General features: G+C 64.3%; 1 protein-coding gene across 1 annotated transcript; it reads right to left on the reverse strand.

Annotated features, from left to right (window-relative positions):
* Positions 1–111: 111 nt before the first annotated feature.
* GCK (glucokinase) lies at positions 112–13437 on the reverse strand. The gene is made up of 10 exons (XM_045828092.1): positions 12872–13437; positions 5587–5749; positions 5017–5171; positions 4461–4580; positions 3519–3614; positions 3234–3333; positions 2711–2894; positions 1706–1861; positions 1136–1369; positions 112–892 (listed from the first exon to the last, which is right to left on the reverse strand). The coding sequence occupies exons 1-10, from the start codon at positions 12893–12895 to the stop codon at positions 748–750; spliced, it is 1377 nt and encodes a 458-aa protein (XP_045684048.1). The 5' UTR covers positions 12896–13437; the 3' UTR covers positions 112–747.
* Positions 13438–16520: the final 3083 nt, after the last annotated feature.

Raw genomic sequence — 16520 nt, forward strand, 5'->3', positions numbered from 1 at the left:
GCCGTGTCTGCACGCCGCCCCCCAGCCCTGATGCACGGAGGTCAAAGAACGGGGGCCGGGCCATGCTCTAACCTTTTAAACTTTTAATTTAAAAAACCACACAGTCCCAGGCTGGGCATGAAGGGGCCCGCGTGGCGCGTGGAGGTCTGGTGAGAAGAGGGGTGGGGCCGAGTGCTGCCCCCGTGTGGCAGCCCCGTGGGGGTGTCCTCCTCTCCCTGGACGCTCAGACTTTGGGGGCCTGGGGGGGGCCCGTCTCTGGTTCCTCCTGTGAAAGTCCATCCCAGAACCACAGAGCACTCGGGGATGGCAGCCTGGGAGGGAAGGGGCTGCCATCCTCAGGCCTCTGGGGACCGCAGCCCCAGCAGGGTCCAGAGAAACCACCCCCCCACCCCCAGCGGGGCCTGGGCTTGGCCAAACCAAGCTGAAAGCTCCCAGACATAGCGCAGGTTTGCAGCAAAGTCCTGAGAGAACCAGTCCCCTCTGGTGGCTGATTCCAGCAGAACCACAAAGACGTGGGGTCTCCATTCCTGCTCCTGGAGCCCGCAGCCTGGTCAGGGTCCTAGGGCCATCCCACTACAGACTCAGGCAGCACCGGCCTGCCTGGGGCGCGGGCCTTCTCTGCGGGCCTTTCCTGTATCCGGTCGGTCATCCCAGTGGCTGTGGCAGTGGGGGTGGGTGGCGCTGTGCCCTGGCTCTCAGGCCCAGCGATGCTGCCGCCGCCGCCTCCTGGCCAGGCCCCTGCTGTTGTCACTGGCCCAGCATGCAGGCCTTCTTACAGGCCACCGCAGAGACCAGAGCCGCGCCCCGGCCGCTGCCGTCCTCGGACTGGATGAAGGTGATCTCGCAGCTGGGTGTCAGCCTGCGCACGCTGGCGTGGAACCGCTCCTTGAAGCTGAGTGGGGGAAGCAGCGCTGAGGCCCTCCTCCCTCTGTTCCCACACAGCCTCACCCAGGCCCACCCTCCAGGGCTGCGCAAGCCTATCGGACCCTCCCCTTCACCTGGCCGGGGGGAAGAGGAGATAGAAACCCAGGGTAGCACCCGTCTCCCCTGGTGTTTTGTGGGTGGAGACTGGGCCGGGGCTCTGCCCTCAGGACCCACACCCACGTGGCGGAGGGCGCCCCCTGCTGGGGCTCACCTGGGGTGCAGCTTGTACACCGAGCCGTCCACGCCCACGGTGATGCGCATGACGTCCTCGCTGCGGCTCTCGCGCATGCGGTTGATGACGCCTGCCAGCCCCGCGGCGCACATGTGCGCGGCGCGCGTGGACACGCTCTCACAGGCGCGGCGCACGATGTCGCAGTCCGTGGCCGAGGGCCTCAGCCCCAACGTGCGCAGGATGTTGTAGATCTGCTTGCGGTCGCCAGAGTCGCTGCGGGGCGGAGGGGAAGGCGTCGCTGGAGGGTCGCTCCGCGCCGGTGGTGGCCTCGTCCCCTACCCCTGCCCACCTCAGCCAGGCCAGCGCTGGGGAATCAGACTGGGGACGGGGAGCAGATCGGACTCTGCCAACGACTGGCAGTGACCAGTCATTACTCCTCTCTGTGGCCAGGGTCTCTGCTCTAACGTGGGTGACCCTGCCCTGCCTCCGGGCTCTTACGTGGACAGAGTGAGACATTGTCCGTGGCAGGTGGGGAGCCACGGAGGGGCCGCACAGGTTCCACTGGGGGCCGGACGCCGCCCCACCCCCGCGGCCCGCCGCCTCACGCACCTCTCCACCTGCGACACAAAGCGCGTCTCGAAGGCTCCGCGCGTGCGCAGCTGCTCCGAGGCCTCCCCGCGGAAGAGCAGGTTCTCATCCACCAGCTTCAGCAGCACGAGCCGCACCAGCTCACCCATGTACTTGCCGCCGATGAGCTTCTCGTACCTGGGCAAAGCGCGATCGGGTCATCCCCAGCGGGGAGGTCCCTGCGGAGGCGGGGCCACGAGGGGCGCGGCGACGCTGTGCCAAACCTGGACCCCCGCCCGTTCTTGCCTCTACCAGCTGGACATTAGCGACTCCAGCCCGGCTCCACCGCTGGGCCTCGGCCCAGTCCCAAGGCCATTCACGACCGGACCTGGGCTGAGTCCACAGGGATCTGGCCCATGAGATGGGGTGCCGCCCTCACCGCCCAGTTACACAGTTGGGGAGGCCTCCGAGGGTTGGGGATCACGCTGGGGTGCGCCCGCTAGGGCTCCTGAGCCCTGCACCCCTCCTGCCCCCGCTGTGAGCCTCTGCTATTTGGGCCTGAAGCACACCGACTGCTACGGACCTAGCGGAGGTCCCTGGAGCCAGAGGCAAAGCTGATGGCGGGCATTAGCGGGCGCCTGGCGCAGGAGGCGGGCCCTAAAGGACAGCCCGATTCCCGACCAGCCGCGTTCTGCGAGCCCCTGGCATTCCGCCAAGCGCTGCGTCCGCTCTGGGAGCGTGGGCAGGACTGCGCCCTGGGGAGCTCCGGGTTCCACCCGGTTAGCGAGGCGGGGGGCGCGCCTCCGAGCCTTCCTGTGCCTGTCGGAATGGGGGAGGTCTGGGCCCGTCTACCCACGGACCCCCTTTCTGAGGACGAAACGTTCACGTCGGAGGGTCCCCGGTTCACGGAGGGGCACTCCCGCGTGTGAGCGGGAGGGAGAGGCGAGCCCGCGCGCGGAGGGACTGTCGGTGTGATTTTCCCCAGACCCGCTTAAACGCAAGCCCGTGGTGTGCGGCTGCCCGTCGGCGCCAGCAGGGGGCGCTTACAGCTGCTGGCCGGGGTTCAGGGAGCTCTCGTCCACCATGCGGTCGTACTCCAGCAGGAACTCGTCCAGCTCGCCCGCGTCCCCGAAGGCGCCCCACTCGGTGTTGACGCACATGCGGCCCTCCTCCCCTTCCACCAGCTCCACGTTGTGCATTTCCTCCATGTAGCAGGCGTTGCAGCCGGTGCCTGGGGGCGGGGGGGGGGGCGCGAGGGCGGCAGCGACAGAACACCTGGGGGCTGGGGCCTGGGGGCAGGGGCCGCCTTCCCCAGCTTGCCTCTCCTCCGAGCGCTGCCCCCCACCTCCAGGAGCCCCTGCGCCCTCCCCGACTTCCTGGCTCCCACCCCGTGTGAAGGCCCTCCTAGGCGCACACAGGGCCTGGGTTTGCTGTGCGACCTTGGCTAGGTGAGCCACCTCTCCGGGCTGTTGCTACCCCGAGAGGGGCTGGTAGGTAGCACCTCCTCCTCCCGTTGCCTGGGCAGCTGGGAGGACCGAGGGAGACGTGTCCAGTGTGCCCGCATCCTTACCCACAATCATGCCAACCTCACACTGGCGGTCTTCGTAGTAGCAGGAGATCATCGTGGCCACCGTGTCGTTCACCAGCGCCACCACGTCCATCTCAAAGTCCTGCCGAGAGGCACAGAGGCGGCGGCGGTGGGGCCGGGGCCTCCATTCAGCCCGCACTGGGCCGGTCCAGCCCAGCAAGGGAGGCTGAGACCCCTTCCTGAGGGGGCACCCACAAGACCCTCCCTGGCCTCCTGGACCGGGAGAGGGCGTGGGGGCGGGGCAGCCAGGGCCAGGCGCCTGCTCACCCCCCTCCGCTTGATGGCGTCTCGCAGGAGCCCCACGATGTTGTTCCCTTCCGCTCCCGAGGCCTTGAAGCCCTTGGTCCAGTTGAGCAGGATGCCCTGTGGGGACGGGGGGCCTTGGCGGCGGCTGAAGGGGGCCAGGGCAGGGGGGAGGGGGGGAGCTGCCTGGGGCCACAGGGCAGGGGAGTAAACTGAGGCTCGCGGTGCTCTGAGAGGGTTGGAGAGAGTCTGCCACGACCTCCCGCACTTCTGCAGGGCCGGGTCCAGAGGTCTGAGGGCGTCGTCTGGCAGAGCCCAGGGACGTGGCCCCAGAGAAAGGGCGCAGTCAGGAGGGCAGCTGCCCAGGGGAGGTCGGGGCTCCTCTCCCGCAGTGTGCCCGCGGCAGGTGAGGGAACCGCCGGCGCTCGGTGAGCTGTGGAGCCGGGGGCTGCGAAAACCAGCACGAGACGTCGCTCCCGCCGCTGCCCGGCCGTGAGGTCTGTGTCACAGACGGGTATGTGTGCAGCTGGCGCGTGTGTGACGTGTGTGTGGCTGACGTGTGTGGCTCTGTGCCAGGTCGGCATGCCAGCTGGAAGGCAGGGCGCGGCCTGGGCCCCGGAGCCTGGCACAGTGACGAGGCTCTGGCGTGCAGGACGAGCCCGCCCGCCCGGCTGGAGCCCCCATCTGGCACCGCCGCCTCCCCGGGCCAGTCGCCAGCTCGGCCCGCCTGACCTGGGACGGGGGGTGCAGGCAGTGCGGTGTCGTGGAGAAGGCAAGGCAGACAGTGAGCACCAGCTGGCGTCATTTCCCGCAGTGTCGCAATGCGGGCTGTGCACTGGGCGGGCACAGTTCGAACCCAGGGCACTTTCCCACCGGGTGCCTTTCTCTGGAGCTCACGTCTGTCTGTCTGTCTGTCCGTCCGTCCGTTGGTCTGAGGTCCCTCTGCCCCGCCTCCCTGGGCCCCACCTTGTCGATGTCTTCGTGCCTCACGGGAAAGGAGAAGGTGAAACCCAAGGGCAGCTTCTTGTGCTTCATCTGATGCTTGTCCAGGAAGTCGGAGATGCACTCGGAGACGTAGTCGAAGAGCTGGAAGAGCCGAGGCCACAGCGGTGGGCCGCTGCGGCTCCCCACCCCCACCCCAGAGCCCGGGCTGAGCCATCAGCCCCCAGGACGGCCGACTCAGGGCCTACGGTCAGCCCCTCGCTCCTGGTCTCACTGCCTGTGGGGACTCGGGCCCTGAGCCGCCCCTGACCTGACGAGCGTGGCCCAGGGACAGGGCAGTGGCAGATGGGCTGGTCCCCGGCCCAGCTGTGCCCTGTCACAGGGTCACTGGCGGCAGGCTTTGGACTGAGGCGCCTCCTGCCTGGCCGTAACTACGACTTTTGCCTCCAGCACCCGAGTGTCCTCTGCCGCCTCCAGGTGTCCTGGCCACCCACCCCGCCTGCTGCTGAGGGCCAGCCCCCACTCAGGGGGACAGGCGGCCCCTCCTGTTCAGTGCTGACCGAATGCTGAGGCCACGCACCATCTCAGCCGTGCCCGTCATGGCGTCCTCGGGGATGCAGTACATCTGGTGCTTGGTCTTCACGCTCCAGTGGCCCTCCTCACCCTTGCCCACCTTCACCAGCATCACCCTGAAGTTGGTGCCGCCCAGGTCCAGCGACAGGAAGTCCCCGACTTCTGCGGCCACAGGGAGGAGCCTGTTAGCCTTGGGGCAGTGCCCACAGGGCAAGGAGGGAAGGCAGGCAGACCCCAGGGCCGCAGGACCAGGGGAAGGGCACAAGGGGTCAACGGTGAACTGGGAAATCCCGGGAACCCCCTGCCCTGAAGAGAAGTCACCCCAAGTTCAGGGCTCAACTGAAAAACTGGTGAAATGGCCCAGACTCAGGACTCAGGGGAGGGGCGGTGACCACAGGGAGCCACCTTCTCCGTGTCCGATGAGAAAAGCCAGGCTCCCGAGGCCACCGTGAGCCTGCAGGCACCAGAGCCAGGTGTACCTGGGGGCCTGTCTGGGGGCTGCTGGGGACAGAGCCTCTGGGAGGGCCGGGGGACGGCTGCCCACCTGAGGAGCTGCCTGGCCGGCCCCCTGCAGTACCTGAGCCTTCAGGTGTGGAGCGCACGTAGGTGGGCAGCATCTTCACACTGGCCTCCTCGTGAGTCTCCAGCCGCAGGCCCCGGGCCATCTCCTTCTGCATCCGCCTCATCACCTTCTTCAGGTCCTCCTCCTGCAGCCGGAACTCCGCCAGGATCTGCTCCGCCTGCGCATGGAGAGGGGCATGGCTGGGTGCAGGGGGTCCGTGGCACCCACTCACACTGAGGGTCTCCTTCACCCTCGGGCCCTGGGCCAGGGTGGCCATTGCTTCAAACCTTCACAGTGAAAACCAGCCGAGCAATTAGAGCTCCAGGAGCAGCCTCATGGGTGCACCTTGGGGTCGGGGCTGAGGGCAGAGGGCAGAGGGCAGGTGTGGGTGGCTGCGAGAGTAGAAGGTGCAGCCAGGAGGTGGGTGCAACCCAGGCCGGGACAGCCTGTGTGGAGGGCGAGGGGCGGCTGGCCTCTCTGTGAAGGGCCCGGTCACTCTGCCCTGGGGCTGACCCTGAGGCGGGAAAGCAGGCGTGCAGGCCGAGCCCAGGCGCCCCCAGGGAGGGGGCCCCACTCTGCTCCGGAGCTTGGACAGAGGCGTGGCTCCTCGCGCCCTTTGCACAAGGGTGCACATGCATGCCTGCAGAGATGGCCACTTTCATTCACTGGCTATTTGGGCCAAAAAGGCAAGAAAGGACGCTCAGGTAAGAGTGGAGGGCTCCTCCTCCATGTGGGCGAGGCGCCAACACCAGGATCCGGCCGGGAGGCAGCCCAGCTACGCCGTCAGGGGCAGCCCCCTCCCGGGCCCCAGGGACCTCAGCCAGGCACCGCTGTCCCGTCTCGCTGTGCTGGCGACTCGGCTTAAAGGTGGGGACACGGCCAACGACAGGCGTGAGCAGCAAAGGGCCTTCCGGGAGGTCGTGCCCTCCATGTTGGGGAGCACAGCACGCAAGGGGCAGCAGCTGCCCTGCAGCCACGAGGAGCCGAGGCCGGAGGGAAAACTGTTAGCAGACTGCAGACGGGCGAGGAGAGAGACAGGGTGGGGGGACGGGGCCGGCCCTGAGCACGTGTCCCTGACGTCTGGAGTCAGCCCTGACCCCCACCTCCACTCTGACGCCGGAGGGCACAGTTCGGGTCTCTGGTTCCCGGCAGCCCAGCGCACTCCCGGTGAACGCAGACCCTGACTCAGGAACCGCGGCTCTTGGAAGACCTCACAACTTAACATTTAGACCTGGGAGGGTCACGAAGGGCTGACCAAGTCTACGAGAAAAGCGCACAGATTCACACGCCACTGGGTGCTGAGCAGGTGCGGTCTGCAGCTCTGGCCCGGGCCACCAGCTGGTCCCCGGGCCCGCCTCTCTCACAGGTTCGAAGGGACAACACCCCAGGCCCCGAGCCGACCCTCTACAGGAGGCTCAGTGCAGGGGGCCCAGCACTGCCCGTCTTCCAGACCACGAAAGGCTCAAGGAGTCCCAGCATCTCCCCCAAACAGGGCTGCTCACAGTGCTCTACACAAACACAACGTCCTCGCTGCGGACGCCCAGCCCTCGGGCCCTCTGTCCTGGAAGCCCGCCCAGCGGCCATGTGCTTGGGCTCATCGGGGCCCCGGAAAAGGCTCCCCTGTCCGTGGCCAGGCCACCGACGGTGGGCGAGGCCTCAATTCTGCAGCTCATACGCCAGAAAGTCCCTCGGAGACCCCAGAGATCACACGAAGTCAACCGCCGGTCCGAGGGCACCCTGCAGCTGCTGTCGACCTTTCACCCAGATGGAGCAGTTTCTCCCCTGAGAGTCTGTTCCGCAGAAGGAGCCTCACAAGCAAACAACGTGCCCCCACACCTCCGGGTGGGCACTGGTCTCACCAGGGACAAGCCCCGCCGAAGTTAGCAGGGGTCCCCAAGCGAGCAGGCAAGGGACGGCGGCTTGACAGAATGCCAGGCTCTCCTGCTGGTGGCCAGCGTGGCCACCCCTCAGGACGCCTGTGGCACAATCAGTCCCTGTCCCAAAACAGAGCACAGTGGCTTTGCCGGACCCCGCGAGGGCCCCTCCGAGCCGCACATGCCAAGCCCGTGCGGCGAACAGGACGTTGCAGAAACGGTGAGGAGTGGCTTGGAGGCGTCTGCCTTGTCCGTTCTCGGGTTCCGCACTCGGGGGGAAGTGGGTGCCAGGCCGTGAGGACACGCAGGGCCCACAGGCAGCTCTGCTGTGCCAGGCAAGAGTGGAACCATGGAGGAGCAGATGAGGCAGCCAGGCCGACACCTGGCCTGCGGCCTCGGGAGAGCCCCTGCTGCACCTCCCGGGCTCTTGGCCACGGGAGGCCACGGGAGGCCACAGGAGGCCACGGAAGGACACGGAAGGACACGCAGCTACATGATGGTCGCGATGATCTTGGTGGTGGAAACAGGAGTGATTTTACTTTCCTTTTTGCCTATCGGTATCTCCTACACTTTCTGCAATGAATGTGTATTAATAGAGTAATGTCTAAAAATCCAGGAAAACCCACTAAGAGTTGGGCCCAGGCCCGTGTGGCTCAGTTGGTTGGAGAGTCGCCCCATAAACCAAAAGGTCACCAGTTCGATTCCTGGTCAGGGCACATGCCTGGGTTGCACATTGACCCCTGCTTAGGGGTGGAGGGTGGGCAGGAGGCAACTGATTGATGTTTCTCTCTCACATTGGTGTTATTCTTCCTCTCCCTCCCTTTTTCTGTCTCTAAAAATCAACAAGCACGCCCTTAGTTGAGGATAAAAAAAGACAAGGGTCGGGCCTCATCGGCTGTTTTTGTGCAGAGGCCCCGAAGCCCAGGCTCTGAAGGGTGGAGGGTCACGGTTACATTGGCCAGAGCACCAGGCCCCACATTTCACGGGAAGGAAAGCAGACCTAGGGGCGGGGGTCCCAGGGGGCTCATCCCTCACCCACTGGCCAGTGGCCCCTGGCACCAGCTGGGCCCCGGCGTGGGCACCCCTCTCACTGATGCAGGGTGGCCCTGAAGCCAGCACCGCGGTGTCCGCGTCTGCTGTGTTCTTGTGTCGGGGACCAGGGGGGTGGGAGTCGGACGGAGGCCAGGAGCGGCAGAGGCGGCAGATGCAGGGCGCACTGGGGCCCAGGCAACCGCGCCTGCTGGGCAGGCAGGGAGCCGAACCTGTGGAATTCGCACGAAGGGAAGCACACCGTTTCCAGGCCCAGGCTGTCCTCGCCTTTCTGCGGGCTGCACGCTAGGGCCGTGGGGCCGTAGGAGGCGGCGAGGCCCTGAGGCACAGAGGGCAGGACCCCGAGGCTGCCGGGCGGGTGAGGCCTCCTGGCCCGGGCGACCCGGCGGGTCCTGGAACGGTGGCGCCCGCGGGCAAAGGCGGAGGTTAGTACGGGGTCTGGGCCCTCGTTGATTTAATGTTCGCGTCCCCGATTCGGGCTCCGTCAGAGCGCACGCAGGGGGCTGGGGTTTAGTTCTCAAGGAGCTTAGTCCTACAGAGGGACAGCAGGCAGCTGCACAGATGGACGGACAGACAGACGTTCCAGTCCTTGGGGGGCTCGGAAGGACTGGGGGGTGGTTTCCGGAGGTCGAGGACAGGGATTCTCAACCCCTCCTGGTGTCCATGGTGCGTGAGAGGTGACCGGGTGGAGAGGGGCGCTCCAGACAGAGGGCACGGCGGGCGGTGTGGGCGGTCGGCAGGAGCGCGGGTGTCCGGAGTGGCCTGGACCCGGCGTGAGCCGAGGGCGCGCCCAGCCGGCGGGGGGCTGACGGGGGTCTGCGCCGGGTGCAGCCCCCTGGCTGACGCATGGCTGTGACAGCGCCAGGGACACCATGGGAGTCCCTGGCTCAGCAGGACCCACGGCAGCGGGGACGCCCTCCCGTGGGTGTGGGCACGCGACGAAGTAAGTGGACATCGATGAGCAAAGCAGTCCACTCAGGATGCAACCCCCCCCCACACACACACACAGGAACTACAGGCAACCCAGGGAAAATTAGAACAGAAGATCCAGGATGATGAAAGCAGACACCAGTTACGCGGGAAACACGCAAAGGAAAACAACAGTAAACTCAGCGAACAGCCCGGGACCCGGTTGTTCAAGAGACCGGTGGAGCGGCGAGCACTCGGTGGTCTGACCCAGGAGGAACGGCCGGGGGAGAAGCCGCCGGGGACAGCCCCGGGCGGAGCCCCCCGTGCGGGCGGAGGGCCTCGTGCGGGCGTGTGTGCGGCGGCTCCAGCACCGCTCACACGTTCGGGGAAAGCGGATGACTCTCAAAGTAACACGAACTGTCACTACGACTCAAGGAGACACGGACAACTCCAGCTCGATGGACACAGATGGAGAAAACGTCAGTGGAGGTCACAGCCTTCCTCTCCCAGCGGCACTGGGTCCGGCTAGTTTTTACAGACGCGGGTACGAAGCGCCCGAAGCAGGCTCCGGCGCGCCGCGCGCCGCGGGAAAAGCCTCGCTAACGAGACGACGAGCGGACGACTGTTGGCAGTCGGGAGCCGCACGTGCGTGCCTCCAGGTTGGCACACGGCAGAGCGTCCGCCCGAGTCCCGCGGGCAGCGGGGGGCGGCGAGGGGCGAGGGGGGTCGCTCTCAGCTCTGGACCGGGCCACGCGGGCAAACTGCCCCGGCCGGCCGGGGTTACCAAGACTCAGGACGCCGCGCTGGGACCGGGAGGCGGGGCCGACGGGAGGCCCCGCCCCACCCCGTGGGTGGATCTGGACGCACCCGGTTCCGGGACCAGGTTCCGTTTCTCCCTGAGCCTAAGCCAGCACCCCCAGCCACCACCTTCTCACCACTCCATCCTGGCCCCTCTGCGTCCATGCTTGACACACAGAGAGACACACAGAGAGACAGAGAGAGCTGTCTTCGGCCCTGAAGGGGGGAGGGCCCGCATTCACCCAAGGGTCGGGGAGGAGAGGGGCGGGGCCGGCAGGGCCAGCCCTCTGTCCCGGGGTCGGGACCCCAGGAGCTCCCCCGGCTGCCCTCACAGGACGCCCCAAGGGCAGGCTCCAGCGCAGACCCACCCTTTCTCCCGGGGCTGGCTTCAGGGCAGCTCTGCAGAGACGCTCCTCCCCGGGTGGCCCGGCCGCCCTCGGCCGGAGGGGCATGGGTTTGGCCCCTGTCCGAGCTCCGGCTCAGGGTGGGTCCCCAGGGCCGGTCCCCAGGGCCGAGCTGGGGTTGTGATGCTCTTTCCGAGGCGCCTCGCTGCAGAGCAGGCATGCAGGCGGCCAGCGGAGCTCCCCTGCGCCACGGCCTCCCCGCCCAGCCCCACTCCGCTGAGTGCACCTCTGACCCGGTGCCAGGCCACCTGTCTGTGGGCAGCCGTGTCCCCCACAGACAGGGTCTCGTCGGCGGTCCAGGTCGAATCGTGCCTCCAGATCCTCACGTCCAGGCCTTGACCCCAGTGTGCCACCATGTAGAGGTGGGGCTCTGGGAGGCGGTCCGGTGGACGAGCCCTGAGGGGGCCCCCGGTGAGATTGACGTCTTCACAAGAAGATGACGAGCAGGGCCCCCCACCCCCCAGCGAGGACACAGCCGGAGGTGGGGAGGGCCCTGCACCGGGCGGGCCGCACAGGCTCCCTGGTCGCGGGCTTCAGCCTCCGGAGCTGTGGTTCAGGCTGCCGGGTTGACGGCGGTTCATTTGGCGCTGGAGCCGGCTCACCCCCGGCCAACGGCAGGTCTCCCACCCTCCAGGTGCTCGAGGGGGCGCTGGGCCCGCTCGAGGGTCAGGGGAGTTCGGACCAAGGTCCCAAGGGGTCCCCAGGGCCCAATTTCAGGGCAGCGTTGTGGGGAGCAGACCTGCCCCCAGGGAGCCCTAGAAGCTGCGCTGGGCTGTCACCTGCGCGAGAAAGCCACTGGAAATGGTCCTGGGGCCACACGGTCCTGCGGGCCACAGAACGGTGAGCCCAGGTAACACCTGAAGGGCAGTGCAGGTGAGGGGAACTGGGGAACCAGGAAGAGAGACCAGCAGGACACGGTCCCCTCCGAAGCAGCTGAGTGCTCCCCTCCTGGGAGCCCAGGGTAGCCCAACACGGCTCCAGGTCAAGGGCTGTCTCGGGGTGCGGGTCGCACTTCCCAGGGGACCCAGGGCTGGGCCTGCTGGTCCGGGCAGTGAGGCTCACATTCCTAGCAGGACCCTGGCCCAGGACTGGCGGAAGGGCCCCCAACAGGCGCCCCTCAGCCCTCAGCTGCAGCGGCCACCAGCCAGCCGTGCTCATCTTTCCTTAGAATTTTGTATTCTGTTCATCACAACTTCTTGCATTAATTGTGGTTCTTTAGCATTTGCATTGAAACATTATCTTGAGAACTGGGGTTTCTGTTGCCTCCTCAAGGCACACGCCTCCCTCCCCCCGGGGCCCAGACCAGCCGGCCTGGCTCTCGAACCGGGACCAGTGCCCACTCGCCTCGGGAGCAGAAACGCTCTGCCAGGTGGAGCCCTGCATCCCCCAGGACGAACAGGGGGGGACGTGGGCCCACCCAGGCCTGGGGACGGACACCGCTTCCCTGTGGCCACCACAGGCTTCTCACACTGTCCCCAAGCCGTCACTGTGCCTGTGCCACAGGTGCCACCTGGCTTCTCCTCAGGTGGCTGCCCGCAGCCACAGCGCAGGGGCTCGGCTGCCTGCACTGGGGGCACCTGGCTGGTTTCTCCTGACGTCATCAGCTCTGCTGGGAATGGGCCAGCCCTGGTTTGTGCTGACAACGTCATTTCCCAGAAGGAGGAGGGACGATAGGTGCGGAGGGGGTTATGCCGCAGGGGCGGCCAGGCCTCGCCCTTCGTGCCCCCTGCACCCCGGCCCCGGCCCCTCTCCCGTGCCCTGCACAGGCTCCTCGCCCACTGCGTGGGCACAGGGCTGGCTCGGACGGTGTCTGGGTTTCTCTCTGTTTCACAAAAAGTAACTGCTCTCTGCTCCTCGCCAGGAGGAACGGCCCCCAGGCTCCGCACGAAGCTTCCTTCGAGGGCGTGTGGGCACCGGCCACCTGCCGTCCTGTCTGTCAGCTACCATCCCGTGGCTGGGCGGCTGGCTCTGCCCCAGGCTCTAACCTCCCCAGACTCTCCGACCAGCAGAAGTCACCCCCCAGGTCCCCTGGCTGCCTGACTGCTGGGTCACGGGCTGGAGCCTGAAGCAGGGGGCCTGGTCTGCAGGAAGGAAGGCCCTTCCCGCCAGCGAGGCCGGTGCCCAGGACTGCCTGCCCAGTGCGTCTCCCCAGGGGGCCTGTGCCTCAGGCAGACGCGGAGCAGCAAGCGCGGGCCCGAGCCAAACCGACCACCAGATGCGGGGACGCGGCCCAGAAGCTTCTGCGGCCAGAGGAGGCAGGGCTACCTTTTCCTTCATGGCGCTCTCCATCCCAGCACTGTCATCCGGCACAGGCCCGGCGGCCAGCTCGGGCGAGCTGGGACCCCTCCGCGTTCCCCAGCAGGGCTCCGGGCAGGAACGTCCCAAGACTCCTCCGCACCGGGGGTCACGCGGGCCCTGGCGTCTGGGAAAACAGGGTCCACTTCAGCTGCTCTCTGGCTGGAGCTTCAGTCACAGAGCTTCCTGCTCTTCATCGTCCCCAGCGAGCCCTCGAGCCTTGTGCTCAGGGCCACCGCTGGGGCCCTTCCCCACAGAGGCCTCCTCAGGCCAGGGCCATCACCGGGCCCCGGGGTTGGTCAGTTTTCTCTCCGGGCTGCGCTGAGCTGGGCAGTGTGGTGGCCTCTACGCAGAAAATCTCAGCGGAAAATCTCCGGTCCCTTCCTGTGGCTGAGGCAGCGTTGGAGTAATTAGGCCGAAGGTGACTGTTTCACACCCCAACCTGCTTCCCAGGACGCAGCCACCACCTGACACTTCTTCCTGCTGTGGCCAGGTGTGCAGGGACCAGGTGTGTGCTGGGGCATCCTGCTGCGCGGCCTCCCGCGCCTGGGAGGGCCAGAACTGCCATGGCAACCAGGAGCAGGGCCCCTGTGCAGCCCTTGGCCTCAGCGGGCTGGCCGCCTGTCATTAGAGCTGCCAAGCAGAAAACTCGGGCTGCAGGCAGAAGGCCCCAACCCCATCCCCATAGCAACAGCACAGCGGTTTCGTCACTGCAGGCCTCACCACCTGTCCAGGTCTCAGGGCAGGCACAGGGGCTTCCAAACTCCCGTCCTGAAGAGCAGAGGCCCCTGGGAATCCGGGCACCAGAGGAGAGGGCATGGCCCACTTGGCCCCCAGCGCTGCCACACATGCCCAGGGCACCCACAAGCTCTGTCAGCGTGTCCTTGGCCACTGCCTCGTCGTCTAAGCCAGAGCAGTGGGCCTGGCCGGCCAGAGGCCACAGACCTGGCCTCAGCCCGGGGCCCAGGCCGCCCACTGACACCGGCCGAGGGGTTGGGGGCTGCTGGCTCAGGGGTTCACTCACATCTGGAGCAAAATGGGACCCAGAGACGACCTCATGGGAATTTGTGGCCTGACCCCGTCCGAGCTGGTGTGTTTGTGATGCTCACAGCGTTCCTCAGTCAGGACGAGGGTGCGCACGCAGGGCAGGGGGCCGAGCACACCCGCGGGCTCAGCCCAGGCGACGGGCCTGAGCAGCCGACGGGACTGGCTTCCGGGGCGTGGTCTCCGGGCACCTGCATCTTCCTGCTACAAACCTTTGTGCTTCCCTGGGTCACACGTGCTCACGCTCCTGGATGGTTCCCAGAGCCGAATCGCTGGGGAGGACTTACCGGCCGACACCTCACCAGTTTACTCACCGACGGTCGGTATTTGGTTACAATCCTTGAGATGATAAATCTTTACCATTTGCTGCTGATCTGGTATCTCATTGTTGTTTTAATTGTTTGCTGGACATCTTTTTGTGTTTTTTAAAAGGTTCTACTTATTTTTAGAGAAAGAGGAAGGGAGGGAGAAAGGGAGGGAGAAAAATATTAAGGTGTGGTTGCCTCTTTCATGCCCCCTACTGGGGACCTGACCCAAAACTCAGGCACTTTCCCTTACTAGGAATTGAACTGGCGACCTTTGGTTCGCAGGCTGGCACTCATTCCACTGAGCCACACCAGCCAGGGCTGGACATGCTTTTTATATGCTTAGTGGTTATTTGTACTTTTTCCCTGAAGATGACTTGTTCATATTATTTAACTATTTTATTACTGAATTATTTTGTCTTTCAATTTGTATAAACTACTTTCATATTCTCTCTACAATATCCAGTAATCCTGTGTTTAATATGCTATATCATCCCTCCAGCCTATTGCTAAACCGACAACTTGATTAATAAAATAGTGCCTCTCATCATACAGAAGTGTTTCCTTTGTATGAATTTCCATCTTTGCTTTGAAGAAAAGCATTTCCCACACCAAATTACAAAACGTCCTCCAATGTTTCCTTCCAGTATTTTTTCCCATTTTTTGGTGGTTAGCACTTTGGTCCTCCTGCTTGTTTCGTGCATGGCATGAGGAGCCAGTCCAGCGCCCTCTTCCCATGGACCTGTGATGTCAGCTGCATCACAGCTTGAGCGTCACTGTGTTATTCTCTCGGGTAAGAAGCCACTCAGCTCTGGTCACCCAGCAGGTGGACCTGCAGGCTAGCTAGCTCTGGAACTACAGCTCCCCGGAGCCTCTGGGAACACACTGTGGCCCCGGAAGGGAAGACAGGGCTGTGAGCAGCCGTGCCAAAGCCTTCTCCCACTCTCCTCCTGTCAGGGAGGTTCTTGTTGTCCCCTGGGCCCCTCAGGGTCTAGCTGCTGTCTGGGACGGGTTGCCGGCCAGGGGACATGCAAGATGACTCAGCCCCCCATTTGGGTGTGGGACGAGGAGCGGCACCTTTTGTTCCTGTGTCGTGAGTGACACTGGTCGGAAGAGGGGAGAGACTCCGGGTGCCCCCTGCCTCAGCCTCAGCTCTGCCTGTGCCGTGGCCCTCTGCCTGCTCTTCCCGTTGGCATAACTTTCTAGTTTTTTTATATCTGGTGCAGCCAAAATCCTTTCTTTTTTCCCCTACAAAATTTTCTTTACTGTGAGCTCTTTATCTTTCATATAAATCCTAGAATGTACTTGCTGTTTTATGAAATAATGCTATTGATAATTTCATGGGAAATGCATAGAATTTTGGGATTTTGGGGTTCATGTTAAAAGAACTGACATCTCTATAATGTTGACTCTTCTCACTCAGAAAGATGGGGTGCTGCTCCATTGGTTTGGGTCTCCTTTTGTGTACTCCAGGTGAGTTTTATTACTTTTCTCATGTAGATCTTACACATTTGATAGATTTAGTCTTAAAAAGAGGATATGTATACATATATGTAATTAAAGATTTTACTTATTTATTTTTAGAGAGAGGGGAAGGGAAAGAGAGAGAGAAACATCAATGTGTGGTTGCCACTCATGCGCCCCCTACTGGGGACCTGGCTTGCAACCCAGGCAAATGCCCTGACTGGGAATTGAACTGGTGACCCTTTGGATTTCAGACTTGAAGTCAATCCACTGAGCCACACCAGGTATGGCAAGAAAGGCAACATATTTATTAGGAGACGTTGTCATTATAACTAATGCTGATTAAAACCATTGTAATTCACAAAGAACTTTGCATTTGTCCTGTCATTTGAGTGGTGCAGGAGCGGCAGGAAGGGCTGGTATGATCATCACTTTCAAACGAGAACGAGGCCACGGAGGCCAGGAGGCTGAAGGACTGGGCTGCAGTCCGCAGTGCCCACGGCCCCCAAGGGCTCCTGGCCTCAGCCTCCTGCTGAGGACAGAGGCTGAGACGTACCTCCTGCCCAGGCACAGCCCAGCCCTTCCTGAGCACGGGACCTGACCCCAAAGCATCCACACTGCACACTGACCAGAACCCTGGCTTGGGGCTCACAGGACACATTTCCCCGCAGGGACCTGAAGCATGGGTGGTTTTGCTGGTGCCTTCAAAGGGGGCAGAAGCTGTGACCCCTCAACTCTCCAGAAGGAAACCCCCTCATCCTGCCCCCCAGGGTGAGGCGAAAGGTGGTGCTTCCCTGGCTGGAGGA

Source organism: Phyllostomus hastatus, unplaced genomic scaffold, assembly GCF_019186645.2.
Source record: "Phyllostomus hastatus isolate PE091 unplaced genomic scaffold, TTU_PhHast_1.1 phas_scaffold_78, whole genome shotgun sequence".
In the NCBI taxonomy this organism is placed as follows: domain Eukaryota; kingdom Metazoa; phylum Chordata; class Mammalia; order Chiroptera; family Phyllostomidae; genus Phyllostomus; species Phyllostomus hastatus.

Bases quoted from the DNA above. Each gene is read 5' to 3' on its own strand.
- GCK (XM_045828092.1), bottom strand. From the start codon at position 12,895: ATGGAGAGCGCCATGAAGGAAAAG. The intron at 4,581-5,016 runs GTGCGTGGCCTC...CGGCTCTTCCAG, and splicing joins TGACGGGCACGGCTGAGATG to CTCTTCGACTACGTCTCCGA. The intron at 1,862-2,710 runs GTAAGCGCCCCC...CGCTTTGCCCAG, and splicing joins CTGAACCCCGGCCAGCAGCT to GTACGAGAAGCTCATCGGCG.